Here is a 20,762-nt window from a genome sequence, read left to right on the forward strand (position 1 = left end):
CGAGCTCATTCCTTTGTGTGAAGCTTTGTGGACATCTGAGTATCACAGAATCTTAGACTTTTAAACCTAGAAGGAATATTAAAGATGGATCAAAGCACTCTCCTCAGTCTGTAGATAAGGAAACGGAAACTCAGAGCTTTGTCGATGCTTTCACTCTGAGAGCTGTAGAACCAAGACTAGAAGGAAGGCCTTCTGAAGGGCCTTTCACTATGTTCATTCATCTACTCATTCTCTAAATCATTCATTCATCTACTCATTCTCTAACTCATAGCATAATCAAGATTCTTCAAGGTGCAAGTGAGAGAAGCCCAACTCTGACATACTTCAAGAAAAGAAGAAACTTTATGAGCTTTCAAGCACAATAGAATCCAGTGGGTCAAGCAGTGTCTTCAATGCATGGTCTGTCTCCCAGTCTTGTCACCACTTTTGTCTGTGCTGGCTTCATGGATAGATGGCAACATGCCTCCCCTCTTACCACCCTTCCCTTAGAAGTTAGAGGTGTGCAACCTGCTAGCTTTAGTTCTGCAAGAGTGAGAAAGGCTCATTTCCCTAGTTGGTCCCCAAAAAGTGCTGATATTAAGACTCATGGGTTTACGATGGGTAATGCGCCTATCCCTGAACCAAAAGGAAGGGCAGGTGCGCTGTTGGCAAAGGAAAATAAAATCGATGCTGAGTAGTCTGATGCAACCACAATTTGCTTCATCTACCTTCTATGTCTGAGAACTTGTGCTGGGTGTCTGTATAGTATCTGTTGCTAATCCATTTTTTAAAATTAGTTGATTCTTCAAAACGAGCATGTGGGCAGAAGGTTGGACCAACAGAAATGCAGCAGAGGAAAGATTTTGTTGGATGTGTTGAGGGGGTGATGGGGAGGCAACAGGGAGAGGCTTGGGGTGCAGAGCCCTGCCTAAGGGAGGAAAAGTGAGGCCTAAATGAAGGTCAGTAGGTGCCAGAGGAATGGAGAGATCTGGAAAAAGACCATGTGATGAGCCAGCCAGCAGGGAGAATCTATCTGCTCAGCCCCAGGGGTGACCAAGCATGGTTCATTCATTCAAGTACTTTCCGGAGGGGTGACTGTGGCCAGGTGCTGTGCCAGGTGGTAGGGACACAGAGGTGGCAAGGCAATCCTCATGTTGTTCCGGCAGCTCATTACACAAAGATCAATGCAGTGATTGCCAGCAAGGAGAAGTCTAGAATGTTCCAAGAGAAGGTACACTGAAGGAGCTGGCTGCACGGAGTTGAGAGAGCAGGCAGTGAGGCAGGCAGAGAAAATAGCCTGGAGGAACATTTCAAGTGAGACTGGAAGGACGAGGAGGAGGTTTGCTAAGGTGTCAGAGGGACCAGGACGAGGGAAAGCACTCCAGGCAGAGGATATCCAGAGCCCCTGAGAAAGTGCTCAAGGTTACAGAGGAGAGACTGGTGCATTCTGAGCTCTCCTAGGAAGGCTGGCCAGTGGCGGGACACAGAGTGAGGGAGGTTGGTAAGAGCTCAGGCTGGAGAAGGAAGCAGGAGCCAGACTGGGCTACAATTTGGGTCACAGGAGAGATTTTGAATTTTACTGACAGCCTTAGATTTGTGTTTTCAGAAAGCCTTCATTTGCTGTGGGTAGAGAAAGAATGAAATGGGGCACGTCTACACAGTCAGAGCGCCCAACATTGGTGGTGGCTTGGCTTGCAGTAGTGACAATGGAAATGAAGAGAGAACAGCCACATTTGAGAGGTATTGGGAAATCTTGGTTTTGCAAAGATGACTTCTGCAGTCATTGGACAGGCAGTGCAAAATAACTGTGGATTTGTGAAAGTTTCACATTTTCATTAGCTCGTCAAATTGTGGCTTTTATTTTCCATGACAGTATTAAATCAGCTGGGGATTAGGCTAAACATAATTGTTTTATGGCTAAATGTATCCCATTGTAATAAATAATGGCCATATATCAGCCTGCCACGTGCCTGATTTAAGAGTGCAAGACCACAGGGAACTTGGTTGAGCCTACAGATTCGGTGACTAAAGATAAAGGAATGGGACTTTAAACTCTGGTGGCCCTGAAGAATGTTCTGGGTTCTACAGCCAGCTTGCTTACTGCAGTTTAGATAATCCCTTAAATCTGTTGGAGCTCACATTCTCCTGATGCATATTCTTGGATTGATAAATGGGACAAGTGGTTGGGTTGAGATAGACGTTCAGTGGTGGGACGAAGGAACTCTGGTGGGTGGGTGTGAAGACTCGGAGAGCGAGCACGTTGCCATTGCAGTGATCCCCTGAAAAGCTGACTTTGCTATATCAGGAGCTGGGAGCTATGCGCCAGGAGGAGGGAGACCACCGAGAAGATCAGTACCCCCAACACTGTGATACTTTCAACTGAGGCCAAAGACAAAAGCCGGGAGTGACCAGGGCTGACAGCTGGACTGAAATGGCAGAAAGTGAGCATCCCCTTAAGCAAACAAAGCAATGGGACATCAGGGATCCCTGAAAGCGGCGCTGTAATGGGGGCAATTTGCATTTGGCTGATTTTTTAGGGGTGATTCCTTAGTAAGTAAATCAAGTGAGATCAAATGTAGCACAAGCCACAGTGGGGAGAAAGGAGTCTGTATGTATAGAAATGATTTCTATGCATGAAATGTACAACCAAAATGGGGTTCAAAAACCCTGACACCTTTTTGCCCATGATGTCTAGATAGCCCTTTTGTGCCAAAGATCAAATAATGATGGAAACCAGGGGAAAAAATGTTCGCTTTTAGCCCACCATGTGGCCAGAAGCAGGATAAAGGAAATAATAGCTGACACTATGGGGCATCTTCTGCATGCCAAGTGCTTTTAGTCATTTCATATGTACTGACTTAGTTAATCCTCTTAACAGCCTTCTTAGACAGAGGTTATTATTTCTACTGAAAAATGAACAGACGAATCCCAGGACCGTTATGTGGTTTGCACAAGGTCCCCTGCTACTTAGCGGCAGAGCCAGGATTCGCACCTAGGCAGTCTAGTTCCAGAGTCCCACCTGTCACCTCTCCGGTGCATGAGATGCCTTGTCTGATGTCTGTGGGCATCAGTCATCACATGCTTTTGAAAGGTGATCGAATTACCTGAATTTCAATATTAACTGAAGTTAACTGCCCATCTTGGAGTGCTGTGACTTACATGGCTTTTGAGGTTCCTCGGAGACCTGGCAGAAGTGCCCGGCAAAAGCGAACACCAATCAGTAATATGGTTTGAGAGAACGCTGGGGGTTCTGAGACCTCAAGGATTGCGGGAAAACTTGTAGCCGTGCTTTATAGGGCTCATCCTTCTTCCCATCTTTCTAGGGCAGCAGAGGACGGGGCTGGATTTGTGGCTCCCATTCCTCTGTCCCCCCGCCACCCCACCCCAGCAAGTTTCTTCCAAACTAGGCACCCCACCATCTAGGTCCTGGTGAAGGAGCATTTTCAAATGCTGTTATCCCCCATTTCCCAGAGTGTATGCTTCAATTAGGATTAGGGCAGCCACAAAACAGGTGAAATCCAAAGGTGAGAAAATAGGTCATCAGATGAGAGGAGCGGAGGATGTGGGATGAGCAGGTCAGAAGGAGTCAGCCCCCCCTGTTGACGGAAGTACAGGGAAGGGATTAGGGCCCTGGGAAGACTGGTGGGAGGAAGGCAAGGGCCTGGCCTTTCCTAATCCCTTCCCCAGACTTCCATCAACACTGGGCGAGTGATGCGGTGGTGAGTTATCAAGGTTGTGAATCTGGCTTGGGGGCAGAAGGTCAGTTTGCAAACTGGATACACAGTGGGGCATTGGTCATGGACCTGCACCTGGCCCTCGGTATGAGAGTAGGGCAGAGGGTGGCTGGCTGAGCCCTGAATGAGGAGGATGGGGAGAGAGGAGCAGCACAAGCGAGCCAGGCGGAGGGTCCTATCCACAGCCATTTCCCACACTTCAGGCAGAGCACAGCCCACCCGGTTTCACAGATGGCTAAACTCAGACTATGGGTGTAGACCTCTGTTGTTGCCTTTTGACTGTCTGGACGTTACCCGTCTGCATTCCATATTTCACCAGGAATTTTGATTCTTTTCAACTTCTCTTCCCCCTTTAGGCCAGATTTCCTAGACCTGAAGAGTGATGGCTCAAGGGTGACCATACCTAGTTCTGAGAATTTGTCTTGTTCAATCAAAAGTCATCCTAGGTCAATCGTGCTTGATAAGAAGCATGCCCATTCTGTTTTCTTCCCCACTCTTGAGCTTCTTATCACTTTACCTTTCTGAAATTTCATACACTTATCTCTGGTCTGAGCTCCCATCACATCACGCTGGTGGCAGTGCCATTCATTCTTGAGTTGTTTTTATTCCTGCCCATACTTCTAAACCACTTCCCATTCCTGAATTCACCGAAGAGTTGAGTACTCCTAGCTCTGTTGAAAAACCACCTCCCTCCCCACCTCCCACCTATGAAAATGCTACACTGGCTGAGACTTACTGTCCTCCTAACCCAGGATCCCTCTCTGTTGGTAACACAAAATCTCTTTTGTGAGAGGACCCACAGTTCGTCTCTGGTATTGGTGGAGAGTTCAGGATGCCTCCAGCCACCTTCAGGGTAACTCAGTAAGGTTCTATGTAACAGCTCCCTGGTGAGGAGTTCTGGCTCTTGATGGGCAGAGATGAACTCTCCTTTACTTTTATTACACCAAACAATCTCTGGCACATACTAGGGGCTCCAACGCAACTTGAAAGCATTGACTGATATTTTTGGGACACCCTCCTTGAATTTAGGTTTGAATTTACAATGCTTCTTCACATAAGAACTTCCGTCTGTGAACTACTTATTGTGTGAAAGCAAACGTTAAATTTTTCTAAAATGAAAAAGAGAACCTAATTCAGAGATCATCTAATGAGTATCAAGTCTACACTTTGGTAAAAATTTTAGCCTCTTCCATCTAGTTATTCTATTCTGGGTGTGGCATGTCTGTCCTTTCTTACTGTTTTCTTTTTCAAGTCAAAGATTTTCTGTTGGTGTATTTTCATTTTCCAGAAGTAATTTCTTCTTATGTGCTTTTCTATGTTAATAAAAATGAAGATACTAAATATGGGTTATATTAACTACATTTGGTCTATTAACAGGCTGACCTAATGATCCACTCCAGCAGGAAATAGCTTTCCCTTCCCCAAATTCTTGCAATTTGTTGCCTAAGCAATGCAGTTAGTTCTTTGCCCATGCTGCCTGAGTTTCTGTACCTGCGTAGTTTTCTCCAAGGAGGTGATCTTTTGAAGGGGCACTCACAGAATATTGGCTGTGAAAATAAATGACCGAAGGAGTCAATGAATTTGACAATGAATTCCCCAGCAGGAGATGTTTTCATATGGGGAAGTCCTACTGAAGAAGCTAAATGAAGAGTTGTAGTGACAGTGGGGGTGGCAGTCCAAAGCAGAAGATTCTTGCCTGGGAGAGTCCTGGATTTATTCACGACCAGCAGTTGAGATGTAAAGGTGATCTGGAACTTGATGGACTCATTCTAACCCTGGTTATGGTTCTTAGAAAATAAGAGACTCCTATCCAGAGAAGCTCTGTGTCTTTCATGTCTTATACTCCTCACCAACCTTTTGGCTCTCCTGCAAATGTTACTCAAAAGATAACTTTTATATCCTCAGCCACTTCTCTTACCAACATGGTAGATGCCAGCCTTCGGTAGAAATTCTCTAGTTTTGAACCACAGTGCATTCTTCCTTTACCTTTACTCTAAGGTCATTTGTAGGATTAAATGCCAGACTGTGAGAGGTGAAACCAGGGCAGTTGATTTAAAAAGTACAATACTTTAGAAAGTGACATCAGTGTATGTAGAATTGTGGGGGCACAACATGAGGGGAAGGGGCACGACAAAATGACTTGTGAATGTCTCTCTTCGTGACCTGTTTTGACCAAACTTTATTACGCATTTAATGGAGTTATGACAAAGAGTAGGAACCAAAACACATGGGGATCACAGAGGCTGTTATGTTTATTGTGTAGAACAGACAGTGATAATCCACTAAAGAAATATTTTCAACAAGCAAGCGATTCAAAGTACAATCATAGACAGCAACTCTACATGAAGAACAAAGAATGAAGTTAGAAGACACTCAGAGGAATGGGGAGAAAATCAACTGCAGTTAAACGTCTTGATACTTTTCTCCTGCAAACATACCTAAACTTGCAGAAATGGTAGGAAAGTTAAATGTCCAGTCTTACTTAGCCGAGACCAACAACAGCAAAGAACAGTCCTATAAAATTTATCTCCCACAAAAATAAACTATATATATAAAAATTTTATGATGTTCTTCCTGTTCCATTGGCCACAAGCTTTTTTTTTTTTTTTTCAGTATGAAAAATGAGGTATACTGGGGCTTAAGAGGTAGTAGTGTGTTTTGATTGTACAACGTATAGGAAATAAAAGATAACTTCATCGGAGGTGAAAATCGCTCGGTGCTCCGAGTTTGGCCAATATGAGCAACTTGCTTCAGTTTTCTGAGGTGGCCAATGAGGTCTCGAAGGGGCCCAACCGAGAATATGGAATGGGACTTTTATTTTTACGAGCCACTGTTTCTTTACTTATTTCATGCACAGTTAACAGTAAGGTTGAGTTTTAATTCTCTCCATAGCTCCTTTGGTGATTCCCAACCGTGAGCCATCTGCCTGTCTCAGAGAGGTATATGGGCTCTGAAATGACCTCCCTGAAGCGGCTGGAAGAGAGATGAGTATGAGTTTCATTTGGCTTCCGTACTGAAAGCCATACCGACCCAAGCCGTCATGAGAAGCTACCTCCTGGCCCAGTTGATAATACCATGTTAAAAAGTCAGCACACTCACTAGGAAAGAAAGCAATAAAACAAAACAAAACAAAACAAAAAAACAAAACAAAAAAAAAAAAAACCCAACTCTACATAAGAAGCGTTTAAAATAAATCTGGTTGAGACATATTACAAAAATCACATTTGTGTAAAATACATGAAAATATCTGTCAAGCATATTCTCATAGTCAACGAATCTTAAAAACATATCTCTTTTGATTGCATCATGCAAAAAGTTGAGCTGGTTGCATCACACCAAGAAAGATTCAAGTTTCTTTGAAGGTTGGCTTTTATTTTATCTAGATCTTTGTAGGAAGTGTGTGAAAATGCGTTCCTTTCTAGCAAACGTCTCTTACAAAAATAGGCTGGACTGGGGCTAGCGACAGTCTGAATGATTTCAGACCCTGACAAAAATGAAGGCTGCAAGTCACGAGTTCATTCCTTTTGAAGTCTGGAGGTAGGTCTTTGCAAGTCAATTAGTCCATTTCCTTAAACAACTCATTTTGAGGTACAAACTTGGAGGGTAAGATTTAAACATTACAGTCAAATTTTGTGTGCTGTGTGGTATGACTGAGGAAAATTATCCTTAAGAACCTAGGAGCGACTTGGTTTAGAAAACAAAACAAAACAACAAACAATATTCAAGTTAATGTAGAAATCTAGCAGAGAAGCTGAAACAAGTATTTGTAAAATTTTAATTAAAAAAAAATAGAAAAATACATAGCCATGCTGAAACACAGTAAGGAGGCTGCTTCTTTTACTGTAATGAAGTGTACAAAAAGAACCACAGATGATTAACATCACCTATACCCATTACGCTTTTTTTTTTCTTGCATTGCTTGTGTATAGCAGCATGTAATAAGTACTAGACTGTAAATTAATTGTAACATTCAGAGGTAGTATTGAGTAGTGGGGATATATTATTGCATCTCTGGCTAAAAGTGCAGTTTGAATGAAGAGACGGTGAACGGAAGCCAAAGTCAAGGACCTCAGTCAACCATCCTATGTCAAAACGTATTACTTGAAGTAATACATACGCTTGATTTGAGGTAAGTGGTATTTAGGTCTTTCACGGAAACTGATACGTAATGAAGAGAGGAGAGAGAGAGAGAGAAAGAGAGAGAGAGAGACTGCTTTTTTTTTGTTGTTTTTTAAATTGCAGTATAACTATAGCCAAAGAAATTTAGATTCCGCTCCTCCCACCTCATCAATCAGGTGGGTTCATCATGCTTTATTCTGCTGTACGGTCTTGTTAAATTACTGAGAGGATGATTTTGCTTGTCTAGGTTCCTTAAAGGCTTTGAAGGTAACAAGTGTGATTCCTTGCTAAATGGCATTTGGCTCTGTAGGAAGTAGGTTCTACGCGGATGAGTGTTTTCCTGAAAACGAGTGCCACGAGTACATTTCGTACTCCTGCTGATACGTGTGAGAGCCGTCAATCAAGGAGTGGGCAATATTTGCTTGCTTACTTCCCTTTTTGAAAAATGAACATAACCTTTTCTGGTTCGTTAGCTGAGTGAAAGGATACATCAGCATTTCGTCTTATTTAGAAACAAAAGTAAAAAAAAAAATCATCAAGTAAGTGTCTACGAGATTATACGAGAAAGAGAGAAGTAGTATCTAGTCCTATCTTTGGTGTTCTAAACAGAAGTTTCACTACAGTGAGCGGGTTGGGTGGTGAGGCGTACACAGCGTTGAACACCGTGCCTTTCCTTCGGGAATGCCTAACGTCACGAGCGTGACACTTTCTCGGCTGTGTGCAGTGCAGTGATGGACTAACCCCGATTCAGAGGTTTTTTTCTCACCCACCCGCTCTTGCTTATCAGTTCGACAAACTATTAGTAGGTTAAGAAAAAAGAAAACAGTAATTAAAAGTTGCATTGTTAAAACTGTGTCCCCTGTGTTTACAGCAGTTTTTCACTAAACCTGGGACTGTGAAGGGATTACAAAGAAGGTGATTAATATAGTCCTTTTTAAGGTTATGTGATTTCTCCCCCCCAGCCCCCGCCCCGCCCCCGCCCCGCCCTTTCCCCACCCCAGATGAAAGTGGAAAGACCATGGCAATAGAGAGTAAGTGGTCACTGCAGTGTCTTCTCCCTTCAAAAGATCCAACTGCTGCTGAGGTAGAAATAGAATGTTGGCGTCCCCTAATCCTCTTCCGCGGACTCTTGTGAGGATGTCTCTTCAGTCTCCTCCTGGAACACACAGAGGGCACAACCATTACACCGTGTGAGCTGTTCTTACCAACGGTTCAGAAGTGACCTCTTTCTACAGCCCTATAATGGCTGGCTTCAGAAGAGGATGTGGGTGATTGGCAAGCCCTCATTCCCAGGGCTTCTTAAACTGTAATTGAGGAATCAAGGTGTTGTTTTTTCCCAGAGCAGCCATGAGCTGCTGTTGACTTAGGGCTTGACATCATGGCGGCTGGTCAGCAAATTCAATTGTTTGCAGTTCAGAGAATGTCAGGCCAACGTAAGCTTACTCACCAATTAGAGTAAAAAAGAAATAGATAGATTTTTCCCGACAGCATGCTGGCTGTCAGTTTTAAAAACCAGGGCACCAGAAAGCAAAAAATAAAGGGAAATCCTTTCTTGAGACACAAAGAAACCTGTTCTGAAGATACTGCTAGTCAGAGCGGATACTCTCATGATGTTTGCTAGATGCTTACAGGCATGGTTGGTTACTGTTCCCATTTGATAGGAAAGTCAAGGCACAGCAGGGGATACACCCCAAGTTACAGAAGGAGTAGGGCCAGGAATCGGGCTGAGCCAATTGGGCACAAGAACCCTTGTGGGACTGCGAGGCCACCGCCTCGGTGCAGGGGCAGTAGACGCTGCCTGAAAGGGTGGTGAGAGCTGACTATTAACTTCCTTTCCAAACCGAGTTCCTGGTTCTCGTATTTATTAAAGCACATTTTAAGACAATGAGCAAAGTTTGGCCTGCCGGCTAGATGTCAATACTAAATCCACATCCACCAAACATTTATAACGGTGGGCTGGCCAAGCAGAGAAAATCTAATATATATGTTTTTGCAGGGCCTCCTCTTGGTATAAATCTAATTCTTCCTTCTCTTTTTTCTTTTTTTTTTCCCCTGATTCCTTATGGCTCTGGAATTTGCTGGAGTTTCTGCAAGCTGGCTTGAGCCGCACGGTTCTCTTTCCCTTTGCTTATTTAACAAATGTGCAGTACCTTTCAGGACATGGGTGGTAAAGCGGAGACAATAAACATTTCTGATAAAAGTGTCGTTAGCGAGAGGATGATTTTTATCAAGCACTGCGTGTTGTCTCCTAAGACGGCATGTGAAAAAGATCTGGGAGAAGAGGTAAACATTCACTCCTGCAGCCAGCGGAGCCCCTTTAAGAACGGCCAGCTTAAACAGCTTATAACAGTCTTCATACTTTAATAGATTTGATTTTCCACATGGCTTCATTTTGTCTGGGTGGCTAACTGACACAATTTATACCTCTCTTCCTTTCCCAGGTCACTACAGTACACCATTCAGTAAAGCATGCCTTAAAGCTTGTCTGCATTATATGACCAAACTTCCATTCATTAGTGTTTGAAACCCTTCAGCTGTGAAGAGCTCCTAAATGCTACCATGTGTGACGCTTCTGTGTAAGAGCAGCAAACGGGAGGGAAGAAACCCACACAAATGGGCATGCACACACTCACACGAATGCAAGCTTGCGCTGCCGTGCACAGACACACACACACACACACACACACACACACACACACTCACACACACACGCGCGCGCACGCACGCTCACTCTCCCTCGCGCACTCTACCCTGGGCTTTAATCACAGACCCCTGCTTACTGCAAACCCCTTGCAAAAGGTTTGAAACATTCTCTTCCCCCAAAGACAGAGAAAGCTATAAATCCTGGGAATAAACACACATACAAATGAATGGATTACAGCTTAAAAAATAGAACCACGGCAGCATCAGATCATGAGATTTCACACCGGTTTTGTTTAGTCTGCTCCGGGGAAATGTGGAACGTAGGAAGCTACCTCCCCTCCGCTCCCAACCCCCGCACGGAGGACTCCACATATTTAAGCAGCAGGTTTATACCTCTTGATAGGCAACAGGCCATGACCCTGAGATTCTCTCCAGAGTCCTGGCCCCAAAGGAGGATGTAGCATGATCAAAGCCACGGACGGACGAAAGAGAGACACGCCAAGGTTCAGCTGCCCTATGACCTTGTCTTTTCACTTAATATTTAAATTCCAGAAAGTCACTAAGCTGTTCGGCAGATCCACTCTTCATCCGTCCCCCCATGGCTCACTTCTCATTAGGACATGAACCAAGGTGTGAACTCAGGGTACGGCTCTGAAACAGACCACAGCATAAAGGCTGGCAAGGAAATTGTATTCCTTCTTCTTATGGTTAACAAATTAACAGAGCTCGGTTCAAGCTGGAAAACCTTCTGGATTTCGCTGTAATTATTCCAATTTCTAACTGCCCGATTTCTCTATACTATCTGGAAACCAGAATACTTCCAAATCCGGAAGGAAATAGAATTTTCAGGCCATGAACTTACAAAGACCTTGCAGTGGATGGAATGCGATCGGCTTTTCAAAACATTCCCAGAAACTTTGCTTGATTTGAGCTCTTGAAGCTCCCGAGATGTAAGTGGTTTATTTAAATCCCTTAGACACAACTCAGCTGAAAACGATGGTTCCTCATATTGTTTCCTTTACTTAACAGCTCTTAACACAACACGGATAGTTGTTTGACTAATGTATCTTTCTGCTGACCTTGAAATTCTTCTCCTCGTAGCTGTCAGTTAGTGCCGGGTATGTGGGATGTCAGAGGGTGGGAGCCTCAGTCTGTTAACTTTGGGAAGTAAGGTGGCTCTCACATGCTCTGAATGATGGTTTTCTCAAAAGTCTAGTTGCTGGAGTGTTCCCTCATCTTGGCCTGGCCCCGACTGGCCACCCTCCAGGGGACAGCATGGCTGCCAAGCAGATGACGGTGGGGCGTGGGGCACTTCTCACCTCTGCAAACCTCTGTTCTCACCTTTTCAGTGACTTAACTTTCACTACATGTGTGGTTGCTGTAACAAAACTGTGGGTATAATTAAGAGAAGAAAAATCGTCCCCGTTAGGAGAGACAGGAACTTGGAAAACCCACCCTCAGCGGCCCTGAGTGTCATGGCTGACCAGACCTCACATGGGGCCCTTCTGCGGTGCCAAGTGTGGATGGAAACCAGTGATGTAAGGGAATAAGCAACCGGCTCTGGCATCCCCAAGGAATTATTTTCCATAGGAGAGTAGTTGGTTGGGACCCCCGAGATTCAATCCTCTTCAGTGACTTTGAAGCCACTGTGACTCATTCTAGACGATGACTTCCACCTTGAGGTAGCTATTTAAATTCCTTTGTGTTTGCAGCATGTGGCCAAAGGACCTTTGAGCTTGAGGAGTCCCCCAAGAGCAGCTCTGGGCAAGAAGGACATGGAAACTCGATAGTCAAGGAGTTAGACACATCTCATTAGAAGCTAGTCTGCAAGGTGGGCAGGCGAACAGCAGCAGTCTGGTCAAGGAGGCGAACTGTCGGAATGGGGCTTCAGGAAGGCAGGATAAAAGGATTTTTCCAAGTGCAAGTGCACAGTGACATTTTTATGGGCACCAGCCACCAAGAACTCTGAACACTGAACAGCTCCCAGCCATTCACGTGGCAACTTTACACAGACAACTGGGGCTGCACCACATCGGGGCAAACACATGCACATGTTTTGGGCAGAAAACTGATGAGAAGGAAAGGAAAGTGGGCAGAGCTGGAGAGCTATATTTTTATTATGACTCCTGGAAAATTGCCCTCATTTTGCCTTAGTTTTTCTTTTCGTTCATGAAAAAAAAGGAATTTAGTAAATGTAACTCTTTCATTGCTTTGGTTAAGCTTGAACGAACGCCCCACTGAAACCCAGAAATACAGTTTGCACTTATCTTCATCCTGCATATGGCGTTTACCTTTGGGTGTACTTCTGCTCGTGGACTCGAAAGGAGGAAGAAGACAGCCCAATATCCGACCTTATCTTCTAATGCTTGATGGAATTTTAAAATGTCTAAAGGGTCTAATCATAGATCTTAGCACACAGACACAAGTGAGGGTGTGTGCTGGAGGAAAGTTTGGTACTTAACGTGAGAGCCGAAGCTCTGGGTTTAATTTTCAGATGCAGACTAAACAGCGGGTTTGCAGTGGAAGGGAGGCCTGTGAATTCTAAATGGAACAGGGAAACAGAAATATTCTCCTTGCAAATTTTAGGACTCGGGTCCCCACGATCCCCCTCTTTCTACGTAGTAAGGAGTGCAAAATCACAGAAGTCCACGCTGGCTCTAACAAATCCTTATATTTTTCTCCTTGATGGCAAAGAACTCTGCAACTCCTTTATTACGAAATGCTGGCTAAAAATCCATTTGTAATTTCAGCTATCTTGCCAATAAACCTAGAAATACCTGATCATCTAGAAAGAGTCGTTATAGTCTCATGACAGATTCTTCTTGTCATCTTAATCACGTTCGACTCCTTAAGGACTCAGAAGGACACGTGTAAGAGGTTTCCACGTTCCTGAAGATCTCCAGCCGGCCCCATCCGAACAGAAATAATGGACTCTGTCTCAGCAGAAAAGACCAGAAACGGATTTTTCAAGTTCCATCTGCAGCTAAGTGGCCCGTAAGACCACAGAGCTGTGTTTTTCTGTTTCTCTGTCAGAGATTTTAATTTAAAATGGATTGAGGCTGTTTAACTTAATGGAAAGTGATTATTTCCTCCAACTAGGAAAACTTTACATGAGATTTTTTTTTAAAAATATGGTAAATGGAACATATAAAAACCAGATATTCTGGCAAATGGAAGGTATTCTGGTGGAAATGCTAGGAGGGAAATATACTTTTTAACAGGAGACTTAAGAAGTTGGGATATTGAAGGCATTTTGTACCCCGTCCTTTCTTTATTTTAACTTTATGTGTCTAGAATTACACAAACGTCGGGACTACCTTGCATGTGTTACCATCAACTTAATAAAGTCAACGTTGAGGTCTTTACTGAGGGGCATTTAAGGAAAGGAGGTTGATCCTGGAGGTTGCTGACCACCAACATCAACCCTCACATTAATGGCTTGTGTAACTCATGCCGTATTCTCACCGCGTCGGGCCAGTAATGACAACACCCACTGTCCAGCAGGGTGTGAGGAAAAAATATGACCATCAAATGGGAAAATTTTGAAGGAAAAAAAAAACAAACAAACCCCAAAACAGTATAAGATCTTGTAATATGTAGTGTGGAATAATTATTTTTAATTATAGTTAGTCATTCTATCTTTATTTATTTAACCTGTAATTCAACGAGAGGTGGCTGAGAAGGAAAATCTTAAGTAACATCTCTAAAAGAAAACAAACAAGATGTTTTTGGTTTCTAAAATGCACGCTTGTTTTTCTCCTCTTCACCCTTGATCAGGGTCCTGTCACTGAAAGTATAGTATATTGAGAGAACATTCAACCCCAGGATGCCATGGATTCCTTTCCTGGGGTGAAGGAATATTTACCAATATCTTGAGAAGGAAGTCACCCTTCACAGATCGGGAAATCATTTCATGTATAAACTAACTGCGAGTTTCAGGATCCTGTAAGTCACCATTTCTGAGGGCCATGAGCTCTATCAATTTTCCATGCCAGTTCTAATGCTTACTCAAAGAGCCTCGTGTTTGAAAAACAGCTAAAGATGGAGCGAAAGGATTTTTGCATGAAGGAAGCATTCAGAAGAAGGAAATTTATTTCAAATCTCTAAAACTGTTGAAGAATGTTCTTGTTTTTATATAGTTTTAATTTTTATTATTGTTATTATTATTTAGTGAGGGGGGAGAAAGAGAATCTTTTTTTTTTTTTAAAGATTTTATTTATTTACTTGACAGACAGAGATCACAAGTAGGCAGACAGGCAGGCAGAGAGAGAGAGAGAGAGAGAGAGAGAGGAGGAAGCAGGCTCCCTGCTGAGCAGAGGGCCCAATGCAGGACTCGATCCCAAGACCCTGAGATCATGACCCGAGCTGAAGGCAGAGGCTTAACCCACTGAGCCATCCATGAGCAGTTCCATGCTCAGGAGCCTAACGCAGGGCTCGATCTCATGACCCTGAGATCATGACTTGATCCAAAGCCAGGAGTCTGTGCCACCCAGGCGCCCCAGCAAAGTTTTTAAAAATGATTATGTCTGAGGGTGTTTAGTAGTTATACCCCAGATGTGTTTATTGGTGGCAGAGACAAACAGAAAATTTCTCTTGCTTTTCTATGTGTGTAAATTTTTGCATACCTGTTGTATTTGTTGCCAAGGAAGAGAACATTTCTGGATTTTAATGAATTGTTTTTCACCAAACATTTTTCATTGTCCTGAGTTAGGACTTTTGAATAAAATTAGGAAAATATCACTAATTGTAGTGACTCAACAAACAATTTCTCAATATACACTCGAGTGTCCAACAAACACTTTCTGAATGTAAAGGAAGTGTCTTGGACAAAACAACATGTTGCTATTCAAACATTAAGGATATATATATATTTTTAGAAAGACTGGGTTTATAAAACCAGTTACTATTTATTCATATTAATTTGGGTCAGCGTGTTTGGATAATGAGAAGAAAGTTTGCATATTGAATCAACAATTGGTTTTTAATCAGCTCACCTCAAAATGAAGAGGAAACTCAGGCAGACATTGCCATTTACCCTTTTAGCCTGATCTATGGACTTCACCACATGGTTAAAAAAGATCATACTTAAACAACAACAACACACAAAAAAACTTCCTACAGAAAATCTGGCAGGCCCAGAAACACTAAGTTTTGCCCTGTGGAGATTTATCTCCAAATTAAGTCATGTTCTTTCACTTCTGTTAGAAGTTTATGTCATCTCTCTGAGACAGTCCCTGACAAGGGCTCACCTTGCCCATATTCCTTTATTACGAAGGTTAGCCAAACTAAGTACTTTGTACGGTTATGGCTAATAACCATTTTGCTATGTTTCCTTGACCTACCTCTGTGCTACTATATCCCTGCGCAACTTTACTGTAAGGGTTAAACTTTGGTTCCTACTGCGCTAGGCTCTCCTTTTCCCTGGATCTCTGCAATGTCAGAGGTCAGAGGTTAAATCAAAAAGTATTTCCTATACAACAAAACAGTGCCACTCAGGCCAGGCTTTGATAGAATTCTTCATGTTTTGCCAGTTGGTACCAAACATTTACGGGCCCACAAAATGTTTTACCAGCTTGAAAGAGCATAAGTAGGAAAATAAATAAATCAGTACTCTTTACGACTTCGGCAGCATAAATCACTGCGTTCCCTGAGTGAGTAGAAGAGTGACTATTTGCAAGTCTGATTTATTAGGAACTATTTACTGCATTGGCCAAGGTATCATTTAAAAGACGAGTGTTAGACTGAGAATGCTCTCCCCTCTGTCTCCCTCCTCCTCTCTCCTTTGTGTGTCTAGACCAAGAGCTTCCAGCAAAAATACCTCCTTTAAGAACAAGATGCTGACTGCAATTCATCAACTTGCTTGTCCCAAAATGAAATCTCTCATTTTGCTCCAAACAATGTTTAGGTTGTCTGAAATATAAACATCCTTAAAACGGCCCTTGAAGTCCCTGTAAAAACATTCAAGCTTTTTTTTTTTTTTTTTTAAATAAGGGAGGGGCGGGTGGAAATCCCATGATAACCAGGTTTCCTGAGATTTCTTTGCCCAGGTACACCACCCACGGAAGACGTTCCTTGCAGGTAAAAATTCTGCTTGGAAACAGAAAGCTTTGTTTCTACTCTTTCAGGAACAGAGAACTTTCCAAGCTTCTCACTGGGAAACTGAAAAGGAGCAGGTTTCTACCTGTCTGCATTGATGGAGGTGGAGCTTGCTGGGGCAACAACCATGAGAAAATTGGGTGGAAAGTTAAGGAGAACCGTTAGGATTTTTAAAACCAGTTTTCCCTATGGATGGGACTCAGGTGAGGAAAAAAAATATCTGAATTAAAGAGCTGGAGTCACTTGTGATCTCCGCTGAAAGCCTTAAAAGAAGGAAATCAAGAAACAGATAATCCAACGAACCAGCAAAACCTTTTTAGAAGTCTGCGATGGCATGAGATTTATTCTTATCAAAATAAAAACTTGAAGGGGTGCCTGGGTGGCTCCGTGGGTTGAGCCTCTGCCTTCGGCTCAGGTCATGAGCTCAGGGTCCTGGGTTCGAGCCCCGCATCGGGCTCTCTGCTTGGTGGGGAGCCTGCTTCCCCCCTCTCTCCTCCTATATCTCTGCCTACTTGTGATCTCTGTCTGTCAAATAAATAAATACAAATCTTAAAAAATATATTAAAAAATAAAAATAAAAACTTGAAAAAACAATGCTCTATCAATAATAACAAGAACTGGATACCCTTACGGTGTTATGTTATAAAAACAACAATGACAATAAATTCTACCACCATTTCCTACTGAAGTTAAGGACATGATCCATGTGGTTGAGAAGTCAACTGCTTCAAATTGCTAGAAAACGGACATATTAGCTAATTTCTAATTATTGCTTAATTTGTCATTTTAAATAAAAATATAACAGAGCTTCCCCGTAAACTGTGTTTCCACTGCTTTTGTAATTTAAAAAATCACTGTGACTACTGCAGATTTTTCTCTTTAGATTGTTAAGAGACCATTAACTTTTCCTGTGAGGATGTGGGACACACTTGAGGTCTCTCCCTGTTGGCACCCGGAGGGCTTTATAAACACCGACCGCTGCGGTAAGGCTTCCCTTAAACTTTTATTCTTTTCTGGACACATGTATTTATGTACATAAACAGATATCAAGATTTTGAAACTTAAAATTCTGGACTTGTCTCCTCAGAATGAATTTTGCTGCTTTGTGTTCCAGTTTCAAGAAATGGCATTCTTCAAGCTCTGGGGAGCTTTCAGAATTTGATGGCTTTAGGATATTTTACAATGGAGCCTTTGTAATTCCATATAAATGTGACATACATACATGAAAAGTGATTCTGACTGCTTTAGTCCTAATGAGAGGATGTAGCAATTACTGTAACATTTCCCCCTTAGTTAAAACAATCCTCACGTTTTAAAAGGTGCAATGAAAACACCAAAGGGTCAAAAAGATAGTAGTTTTGAACTAAAGCGAGTTCTAGGATTTTTGAGGCTTATTCATTCCTGGAAATGAAAAACCCAGCCTCCAAAAATAAGTCGGGATATAGCAATATGCTCTGGAATTTATATAATTTTGAATCTTTCCCAGTTTTCTTGGGAGCAAGGCGGTGTGTTACTATCCCAGTGCACAGATGGGTAAATAGGAAACAGAAAGATTAATTCACGCATTGATGGGGCCAAAAAGCAAAACCTAGGTCTCTTTACACAGCACTGAGCCCTTTCCTTTAGAGGTAAAATCTTTAATTGTATTAAAATTTTCACTGCCTCAAAACAGGGTCTGAACGGAGCCCGTCAAAGTACTGTTGGTGAAGAGAGGATATGAGCCTGAGTTAATCCAGACTGCTACATGGAAAAGCCATCTGGGAGGGTATTTTGAAATAAACAGATGGAAAAGGAAGAGATCCTTTTGAATGTAGTGTTAAATTTACATTATCCTCCATGAACTTCCACGTAGCCCCCATGTTTATATAATTCATCACTGTATCCTTAGACAATATAGATTAGGAAGCCCAGTGAGCTCACATTTAAAAAAAAAAAAACCAAAAAAACAAAAAAGCAAAAGGAAAAAAAAAAAAAAAAACCCTCTGAACTCTTCCCCTGGAGGGCATATCTGGAGCGGAGTTTGTAAGACAGCCGGACGGATCAGTGAAGACCAACCCAATCCATCTGTGCCTTCTTTGATAGTCCTGATTTTCTTGGGAAAGAATTTCGGATTTCTTGGTGTATTACTGACCAAATTGCCATCAGTTTTGCTCACATTGATAATCTCCACCTATGATTTATTTGTTTCTGCCTCTCATTTCATGGATAAGTGGCTGGGTGGCTCATCCGTTAAGTGGCCCGCTCTTGATTTCAGCTCAGGTCATGGTCTCAGGGTCCTGGGATGGAGCCCCACATTGGGCTCCCTGCTCAACGGGGAGTCTGCTTGGAATTATCTTTCCCTCTGCCCCTCCCCCTACTCACATGCACACACTCTCTCTTTCTCCCTCAAATAAGTAAATAAATCTTAAAAAAATATATATATTCCAGGAATTATCCCCTTAAGTAACACATGACATTCCACTCATCCATCTGTATTCCCTAGGTGCCTCATATACGTTGGCATTCTGTGGTCATTTGTTCAACAAACATTTAAATGTCTTCTCATGTGTGTTCACTGAGTATCTTCTTCACTCCTGCTGGCTGCACATTAGAATCACTTGGGGAGCTCATAAAACATAATGATGCTTGGGTCTTTAGATCAAACAATCAGAATCACTGAAGGGTGGGGTCAGTGGTGTGTAGGTAAACTTGTTCACCAGGAAAAAAAAGGTCCTGATTCGTAGTAGTTGTCAGTTTCCATGGGGTAAATACTCACACCATAGTGGATTTTAAGCTATGTCCCGGACTTCACCAAACATACAGTTTGAAAGAGATGCTTACAACTGGCTCACATGGGCTAACTCCACACACACACACACACACACACACACACACACACACCCCTCATATTGAAATATATCTAATAGCCACAAACAGATATATAATTTTATATATTTATGTAAATGGACATATTAAATATACAATATATATAAATCTCTAGGTTATTCCAATATGCAGCCAACGTTAAGAACCTCTTAACTAGATTACACATTTCTCAGATGCAATAGCTGTTTTTGTTTGCTTTACCTTCCCTACAACACCAACGATAGAGACAGAATCAATGTCATTAACAGATCACAGTTATTAATCTATTGTTTGTAGCCAGTGATGCAACACTGAATGCAGTAGTATCCTTTTGCCCAAATGGACTGACTTTTAAGTTTACTTCCTCTTGAAGTTCTTACTGATGAAGGATGAGAGGCTAAATATATTTGGAATCGGCTACTTAAAATGTTATTTATATTTTGTTCTGTTAAATATTGTTTACAAACACTCAAACACTGGGTATTTATTTTTAGTACTTCCTACAATTCTTGGCTTTTATGGGGACAGCCGTGAGAATTCTTTTTTCATGTTAACTCTGCTTTTACTCTACTTAAAACATACATGTAATTTTTGACACATTTTTCCTATATGCTTACATGTGTTTAGAAGATTCAATTTTCTTCCAAGCAGCATTTGTAAAGAATACTAGACACATTAAGATTGCTTGGATGGTCTTTCCCAGGCAAGACACCATGGTCCCAAGAGGACAGGGTGCAAAGTATATTTAAAAATATATGAAGGAGCTCTACAGAGAACAGAACTTGGTAACCCATGGCACTGGGTAACAACTTACTCCAGCAGGTTCTGTATGATGCATTGAGATCTCCCCGGTATCTTTTTAAAAAAGATTTATTTATTTATTTTAGCAGGGGAGGGGAAGAGGGAGAGAGACTCTCAAGCAGACTCTGAGCTGAGTGTGGAGCCCAACACAGGGCTCAATTCCACAACCCTGAGACCATGACCCTGAGATCATGACCCAAGTGGAAACCAAGAGTCAGAGGTTCAACTGACTGCCACCGAGGTACACCCCTCCTGGGCACCTCTTTAAACCCAGGAGTGGAGAATAGTGGGGATACTCTGAAATTTTAATAAGAAATCAAGTACTTGGCAATCATGGTTAGTTCATTCTTCAGTGTTTTTTCCCTTCAAGATAAACTTCCTTAATAAATATGATTCTTAAGTTTCTATGTATGGATTATATTTAGGACAAGGAACACCAGGCATAAAGAATAAGAGAAGTAAAATTGGTTCTTAATTTTGATGTTGCCAAACTTCAGAAACTGTGATTCAGCCAATGAGGCAGAACCTGAGTGTTCATCAATCTGC

The 20,762-nt window shown here is 42.3% G+C and overlaps 1 protein-coding gene across 1 annotated transcript in view; it reads right to left on the minus strand.

The window, feature by feature from the left end:
• Window positions 1-6,281: 6,281 nt before the first annotated feature.
• Window positions 6,282-20,762, minus strand: part of HMGA2 (high mobility group AT-hook 2) — a 139,531-nt gene continuing 125,050 nt past the window's right edge. Inside the window, exon 5 of the mRNA XM_032347138.1 lies at window positions 6,282-8,988. Coding sequence (XP_032203029.1) covers window positions 8,941-8,988 — 48 coding nt within the window. The 3' untranslated portion in view covers window positions 6,282-8,940. The remainder of the gene's footprint in view (window positions 8,989-20,762) is intronic.

This window comes from Mustela erminea, chromosome 6 (assembly GCF_009829155.1).
Source record: "Mustela erminea isolate mMusErm1 chromosome 6, mMusErm1.Pri, whole genome shotgun sequence".
NCBI classification, from domain to species: Eukaryota; Metazoa; Chordata; class Mammalia; order Carnivora; family Mustelidae; genus Mustela; species Mustela erminea.